General features: G+C 42.2%; 1 protein-coding gene across 1 annotated transcript in view; it reads right to left on the bottom strand.

Moving 5' to 3' along the window:
• Positions 1 to 8,276, bottom strand: part of LOC123959826 (kinase suppressor of Ras 2-like) — a 59,043-nt gene extending 50,767 nt beyond the window's left edge. Inside the window, exon 1 of the mRNA XM_046034126.1 lies at positions 8,221 to 8,276. Coding sequence (XP_045890082.1) covers positions 8,221 to 8,276 — 56 coding nt within the window. The remainder of the gene's footprint in view (positions 1 to 8,220) is intronic.
• Positions 8,277 to 8,567: the final 291 nt, after the last annotated feature.

Below are 8,567 nucleotides of genomic sequence, written 5' to 3'. Positions count from 1 at the left end.
TTCCCCTGCTTAAACCAGCACATGTCCAGGCCCGTCTTCAGTTTGCCAATGACCATTTGGATGATCCAGAGGAGTCATGGGAGAAAGTCATGTGGTCAGATGAGACCAAAATAGAAGTTTTTGGTCATAATTCCACTAACCGTGTTTGGAGGAAGAAGAATGATGAGTACCATCCCAAGAACACCATCCCTACTGTGAAGCATGGGGTGGTAGCATCATGCTTTGGGGGTGTTTTTCTGCACATGGGACAGGGCGACTGCACTGTATTAAGGAGAGGATGACCGGGGCCATGTATTGCGAGATTTTGGGGAACAACCTCCTTCCCTCGGTTAGAGCATTGAAGATGGGTCGAGGCCGGGTCTTCCAACATGACAATGACCCGAAGCACACAGCCAGGATAACCAAGGAGTGGCTCTGTAAGAAGCATATCAAGGTTCTGGCGTGGCCTAGCCAGTCTCCAGACCTAAACCCAATAGAGAATCTTTAGAGGGAGCTCAAACTCTGTGTTTCTCAGCGACGGCCCAGAAACCTGACTGATCTAGAGAAGATCTGTGTGGAGGAGTGGGCCAAAATCCCTCCTGCAGTGTGTGCAAACCTGGTGAAAAACTACAGGAAACATCTGACCTCTAATTGCAAACAAAGGCTACTGTACCAAATATTAACATTGATTTTCTCAGGTGTTCAAATACTTATTTGCAGCTGTATCATACAAATAAATAGTTAAAAAATCATACATTGTGAGTTCTGGATTTTGGTGGTGACATCACATACCGATCCTTGGGCTGATGTCTGCGACTTTGCTGCAGGGGAATAAAGACACGCGCGATTGAGTTTACTTCCTACTGTGATAGTTATTGTAACACCTCTTGGGAGAAGGATCAGGGTCCAGCCAGGACACCTCTTCCTCTAGTGAGGAGGAAACTTTGATATGTAGTGGCAGAAACCTGTTTCCATGAGATGAGATCTCTCTCTCTCTTTCTCTTTCTCACCCATTGCCATGAATGTTTAGGTTGCAATGTTGCCAGAGCAAATTCACATATATAAACAATACAAAATATATAATTAATTAATAATATGATAATTAAGTTAGCCGACTTTATACAAACAACAATGGTTCTCCGTTTGTTGCATGAGGAAATACATTTAGCTGCAATGATATGGCAATCAGTAGGAGAGTTTGGAGGTTTTTAGTCTTTCTGCTATATATGGCCTAACTATAAAATATTAAAAAATTAAAAGTAGCTTAGATGTAATTAAGCTACTTTTGCCACGTTGCTGTATCTTAGCTTGCTACATTTCACTGGGGGGTAGCTTCTGTGTAGTGAAGCTTCATTTAATGTAGAGTAGCTGGTAGCTTAGCTCACTACATTTTCAAAGTAGCTTGCCCAACACTGCAAAATGGAGGAAGTCAAAATGTTTTTGCTGATCTGGAAAGGTGTTAACACCAACATATACGTAGGCCTATTTGGGAACCAATATGACAAAAGAAACAATCTAAGCCATTAACAACAATAAGTACATCGCCAGAGTTAATGATATCCCCGGAAAGTGTAAGTCACACTGAATGATATCAATAGGGCTTTCATGTTTGTGTGTTTAGACTTGGCTGAGTTATGACTCTGAGACGGAGTACAATTTTCGACTCAAATTCACTGCACAAAGTATCATTGCCTCCCCTTCAACTCTCCTGTGCCATTCTGGAGAAGGCTTTTGGCTTTCATTTTTGGCTTTGTCCAGCAAAAGTCCCTTCCTATTATAGACCATATCCTGTAATTTCAAATGATTAAAATACCACCCGGAACGATGAGTAATATTACAGAGGAGCACAGAGAATATTTAATTCCCCACCTCCTCCTGTAATGTTAATGGGGCTTTAGTTATAGTTGCTTCTTGATACAGGCCCAGTGAAATGAACAATGAAAATATACACAGCCAACCTCAGGTGTGCATGCATACAGGAATTCATGCAGAGACAAAAAAATAAACCTCTCTTTAACCAGAGGGAACAACAGTGTGTCCTCAGGCTTAGCTGAAGTCAAAGTGATGGTAACCCAGACTGAGTTTTCAAGCTGGGCAATAACATCTGATTTGAAAGTCTATAAACTGAGTGAGTGATGCATACAATGTATACATACACAGCAGTGAAGGACAGGTCAAAGAATGCATCGAGAGTGAGCCAGAAAGACAGGAAACAGAGATTACAAAAGGAAAAGCTGTAGAGAAGACCCAGAAAGAACACTTAATCATCACAGTATAACATCAAGTCATTTAATCTTCAGGGATAACAATCTGTCCAGTTAGGAAGCATAAGCCCTTGTGAATCACTGTCACTTGTTCTGGTGAAAATGGAAGTGATAACAGGTGCACTGGAGTGGCAACAGCACGACAACCCCGCAAAAGGGAATGGTTTAGCAGGCAGTGGCCAAAGATAATTACTCTCTCCTTATCCTACCTGACTGATTGTTCTATAGTTTTGCATTTTGCTAGTGTCCTTGTCACTATTGGACCTTCACCAGCTGTGAGGAAACTTGGCATAGTACTGAACAGTCAACTGTGCTGCATCGACAACATCACTGCAGAGGCCAGATCCTGCAGAACTGCTCTCTACCTTTCTCACAAGGGAATCAGCACAGCACTTGGTCCAAGCACTCATCATGTTCCTCCTTGACTACTGCAACTTGCTTCTGGCTGGACTCCCTGCCTCCGCGATCAAATCTTTGCAATGTATACAGAATGACACAGCACACCTCGTTTTCAATCTACCAAAGTTTTCCCATGTGACTTCCATGACCTTCTCTCAGAACTGCTCTCCAGCTTCCGCAAGAGACTCAAGACTCACTTGTTGAGAGTTCGATCGAGATCTGATGTGTGAGATGAGTGTTCCCTTCATTTTATTGAGCAGTGTAGTATGGGTGATAAATAGAGCTAAACAAAAAACAAACCAGCAAATACAAAATGCAAGTCGATATGCAAACAGAAGAGACAGGGACATCCCTGAAAAAGAGCGGAAAGAACCACTGGATAAAGTAAAGAAAAAGAGTATATCCATCAAAAACAGACTTTTAAAAATAAAAAGAAATTGAGGTTGTGTGTCCTGACTTTTCATGCAAAGTAACTCAAGTAACTCACAGGAATTTTTCCTCTCATGTCAGTCTCTCACACCCCTCATTGAGTCACGCAATTAGACCTGTAAACCAGCCCAGCACTTCCCTCCCATCTCCTGCAATAAGGAAGCAGCCTGCAGGTTATCACTTCTCCGTCATAGAGCTTTTGTCAGCTATTCCGATTAGCCCACTTTATGCCATTTGAATCTAAATTAAACATTCATCTCCCTGTATGCATGCCTTTATCCTCTCCCCAAATGATTTGTAGACGTTCAGTGAGGGAAAAGTGAGAATTAATGTAGAAAGAAGGGAGAGGATTCCCAATTTTGGTATTGAAAACGGCTGTCGGTGAAGGCAGGCGGGCGGGCGGAGAGGGAGAGTGTCAACTCCACAGTTGTTAAAGCATCTATTCAGATACCTTTTTTACTCTGCACATGAAAAGTTCAAGGGAAGAGAAACTTAAAGACTACACGGTACAGAAAGACAGAAGAAGAGGGAGGTGGGTGAAGTGTCAAGAGAAATCAGCAAAGGTGTGAATAGTTAAGTTGTCTTTTAATCTAGTCAAGGATGTTACATCACGATACATTTCTCACAGATGGAAATCATCACATGTTTGTGTCACATTTCAGGTAGAATTTATGATACTTCCATACCAAGTAAACAGGAACACCAAAGATTTTTTTCCACAGCATCATTCAGGCATCATCACTTAACATAATGTAGTGATTAAATTAACCCCTGTGTTTTTCACCTGTTGATTTAATATTCTTATTCTATTCTTTTCTCTCAAATCATTTAAGTCCTATTGTATCCATTCTGAAGTGAGTGAAAGTGCAATCTAAAATGTGCATAACATGAATGTGCGTTAATCCAGGGATCAAAAGTCATAAGTGTTGTAGACGATTGCTTGTTTTTTCATGCTGATTGTCTGTGCAGTTTGGACTTTGACTTTGTCATCAGCCCTGTGAGAGGGAATCAAGGGAATCCTGCTCAGTGTTGTGTAGGCAGAGTACAAAAAAGTATGTCAACACCAACATATAAATTTGGTCATGTAAAAGCCTTGACTTTCTGACTTAATGAAAGCCACGAGGTGGGATCAAAGCTTTATTTTAAGTTTCCTAGATGGTTTATGTTTTTGAAAGATTTTCCCTTCACAATATGCAAGCAAGGGAAAAAACATCTGACATTAATGCACACGTACACGCAATCATCCACCCACTCCCTCCACATCCACTTCCTCCACACTTGCAGAGACTGTAATTACAGTGACACCTTCAAGTAAAAGTACCATTTGATCAAGGACAGAGGAGAGCACAGAAGAGCAGTGATCCTTCCAATGACATATTTCCTTTACATTCTGACATATCAAGAGGATTTTGAAAGGACAGGGTCATGAATATTGCACAGCCTTCTGCCTAACTAGCTATGCTCACTATCCAACTGGCATATCTCAACAGTGATGCTGTGATACTGCAAAACACTCGAGCTCTATCTAATTAGCACTTGTGTCCATCTAGGAGGGTAAATCACTTGCAGAATTCCATCTGCATACCTCCACTTTTTACCTCAGAAATATGCAGAGAGCACTGCTGAGACCCATATGGCGAGAAAAGCACCCTGTTGCTTTTTATGCAAATGGAACTGTGGAATAATATCTCTGGCTGCCACTGCTCTTAGCTGCTTTAATAAAGTTGGTGGAAAATTAAATAAAGGTGGCTGGAATAATGATTACAGCAGAGAATTACTATGAGCGCTTTGAGCAGTTTCGTCCAAAGAAGGCTGTCTTGCTTTCAGAAGTCTACAGTGAGTCTGAGTTGAATAAAAGCTGGCAGTCTGCTACCTTGGGCAGGCTTTTTATTTTTCTTTCCTGAAGCAGTATGGTGAAGCCTAATCTAAAAGCACTTTATTGTTATTGCACAGTAAGTGCAACAATCCAAACATTATCCTTCAGTAATTAAAAGGCTAAATGCATTTTCAAAACTTTGTTTCATATGATTCACCTTGGACAATACTTCATATGTCATGCTAGTCTAACTACAAAGAGGTTATTCAAATATCACAGAAACGTGTGGTTGCACACACCTGCTGCAGTAATGAATAAACTCATTTTCAATTTTGCTGCAATTTGAGGCCCATATGTGTAGAATTGATTTTATTACATACTTTCAAATAACTTTTGCATTGTAAAACTTTGGAAAATGAGACAATCCTGGTGATAATCAGTGCAGTCTCTGCTTTGTATTTTCATGAAAGAGAGGCAGCAGCATGCATTGCTGTCTCTCACAGTATATTATTTCCTACCACCAGGAGTTGCCAAAGTGTAAGATCTGGGAATGAAACAACATTGCTAAAAATACTGTAAGTCAGAAGGTATCTTAAAGAGCATCTACCCAATGTTTTTCATGCATTTACAGTGATAAGGGAGTATAAAGGAAATAGAGCTGAAGAGTAAAGAAGGTGTGTGTGTGTGTTTGTGTTTGTGTGTGCGTGTGCGTGTGTGTGTGTGAAAGAAAGGAATGAAAACAAACATCCAGTATCATGTAAACTGCTGAACTTTCACTGCTACAGTCTTTTAGCAAAACTGTATTTCTTGCTTGCTTTGTTGCCTTATCTAAATGTTATATTTGTTTGTCAGAAGAGCTACATACAGATCTCGGAGTGTCTCAACCACCATACCAAAAGGTCATCCAAACAATAACAAGACACTGCTGCTCTGCCAGTGCAGATGTCATCACTAAATATAACAGCATTTTTGTTAACACACGTGTTTCATGAATGCATAGAGAGGAATGTAAAACAACCCATGTGTGTAGGTGCAAGTGCACGTCCATGAGATTTTCATCATTTGATCCCTTATCATGACGACATCTGCTTATCATCTGTTAAGATGATTAGATGATTAAAAAAAACACTAGTAAAAAAACTAAACTCGCTTTCCCTTCTTCCCTCCCTTGTTTTTTCCTCTTTAACTGTCAGCAGCTCTCACTGGTGTATGGGTGGGTGGTCAGAGGCCAGGGGAGGCACAGCACTCTGAGGGGATGGGAATCGTGCATGTGGTGTGGATTGAAAGCTGAACATGATGGTGAGGAGACAGCAAGACACCCGAGGCAAAAAAGAGGAGTGAAACAAAGGACTGAAAAAGAGGGTACGCTTGTGTGAAAGGCAGAAAATGAGAGGGAGAAAGATGGGGTGGGGGGAACTGGTGACCAGATGAGAAGCAAGACCAGTGGTTTGGGACCAGGGAGCAGGGACCGAGGACTGATGAGTTGACAGGAAGGCGGATTGTGAAATATTGTTGTTTCAGTAGCTTCTCAGGGATGTGTCGGTGCACAGCCTGTCCAGTTAAAATAGTTTTATTTCTACATGCTTCACTGTACACTCTCAAGACTGGTTCTTTCAGTTTTAATTACTGGTATTTGCAGTACCCACTTCAAACTACTTCTACTTCAAATCAATGCATACATTTTGATTAGTCAATTCTAAGTAGGGATGAGGATCATTAGTTTTATTGATATTGATACCCTTTTTTGAGACTGCTTAACAATTTGAGTCTTGGTGGAAAGACAACAATACCAAACGGCAGCCGGAGCTGGAAGTTTTTGCATTTTTCTCTTAACTGATATGCATAATTACAAGAAATTAACTTGGAACAGAAATGGCATTTTGCTAAATCCTTATCTTTAGCTTTATTGAAATGTAGCCAAGCATTTGCATGAGAAAATAAGTGAACAAGGGCGTGAGGTAGAATGAAAAGAATAAAGAGCTCAGACATGAGTCAGTCTCAGTCCTTCCTCCTGTCCTCCTCTCTCTGCTGTTATTCACTGCAGATAATGTTACCTGGTAAAGAGGAGTAGCTGGTTTGTCTAAGCCAGCAGCTCAGTTAACAACAATGTGCCACATTTTAAGGTACGTGGCCAGAGACGCTCACAAGTTTTTGAGCTAGAGTCCAAGTCAAGTCTCAAGTCACTCATGGTTCTAATGAAAGTTGTATATCCTGCTGCGTTCAGTCCAGGCTGTTTATAAAAATGCATAGCTATAAGGGATTCTGTAACTGTAACCTGTTTTTCACTTACAGAGCACAACCATGTAATGTGCAATGCAATTAATGACAGCTTACTAACTAGCCTACTGTAAGTCAACACACCCTGCAGACTCTCAAACCCAGTGTAATGTTTAACTACATAAAACTGTAACGTTACATGATCAAAAATAAACCTGTAACCTGTTTCACAGAGCACAACCATGTAGCCTAATGTACAACGCGTCTACAACTAATGACACCTTATAAACTACTGTAAGTCAACACATCCCCCAGACTCTCGAAACAGTGTAACGTTATAACTAAAATAAAATTGTAACGTTGCATGATCAACAATAAACCTGTAACCTGTAACCTGTGACGTGCACTACGAAGGGAGTTCAACCTACTCAGAGTTCACTCGGGGTTATCAGGCAAACTCAAGGTTGACAAACTCTGACCGCCTACACTTGAGTTAAACGGTACTACGACGGTGGATAAGATGTTTGTTCTATCTTACACAGGCTCCGCCCTCTACTTGCCTACTGAAATTTTATCGTGCACGTAGCTGTCCAATAGGACGTCGCTACCGGTACGTGTGTGACGTATAAATAGCTGTGTCCCTACTGCCTCAGCATCCTTTTTTCTTCAGCAACTGCAACAGAACTGCTCAATGAATTCACCGCCTCCACAGATGGAGTCGCCACTTCTAGAAAATTATCTTTGTACCCGGGCAAGGTGACCTATGTCCTGCCCGGACGAGCTAACGTTAACTCCTGGGATGAGGCCTTTTTATATAAAGTCTATGGGTGAGGCTAAGGGTTTTCACCCTGCGGCCTTGTGTTCACGAAGCCACTGTTCTAACATGTGCTGCTTGTGTGTACACTGTGGTGATGCTTGTGAATGTTAAACTGTTTATTAGAAACACATTACATTCTTAAAAGTACAAATTCCCCACCACCAACCCCATCCCATTGAGCTAGCCGTGTTGAACGCGCCGCTGCGCTCACCGATGCTAAACTAACGGCTCGCCCCGCGACCCACGCCGCCCTCCCGGTCAATACCGAGTGAGAGGACCTGCGATTCTGGGTGTCTCACTGTCTGGCAGCGCGGGTGCTGCTTGGCAGGGTGTCTTCATCCGTGTCAGTCTTCATAGATGAGTCTCTCACTGAGGGACCTGCCAGGGGAGTGCAGTGAGTGTTGTGGCTCCCCGAGGAGAGACCAGGGGGCCACACACCACACATCCACTCCAGGTTGTGTTTCTAGTGTGGTGGTGTGTTTCCTCCAGCGCGTACATCAACAGACGGGGCGAAGTCCAATCCATGGCTCTGTTGGCACTGGCAGGGAACCTATAGACTTGGGCATCAGAACACCTGCTGTCTCTGAAAGCCCTTCACGTTCCAGGCTTCAAGAACAGCGGTGGCTGACCTCATGTCGAGGGCTGG

This window comes from Micropterus dolomieu, linkage group LG21 (assembly GCF_021292245.1).
Source record: "Micropterus dolomieu isolate WLL.071019.BEF.003 ecotype Adirondacks linkage group LG21, ASM2129224v1, whole genome shotgun sequence".
In the NCBI taxonomy this organism is placed as follows: domain Eukaryota; kingdom Metazoa; phylum Chordata; class Actinopteri; order Centrarchiformes; family Centrarchidae; genus Micropterus; species Micropterus dolomieu.
This window is presented reverse-complemented; position numbering and strand designations above follow the sequence as displayed.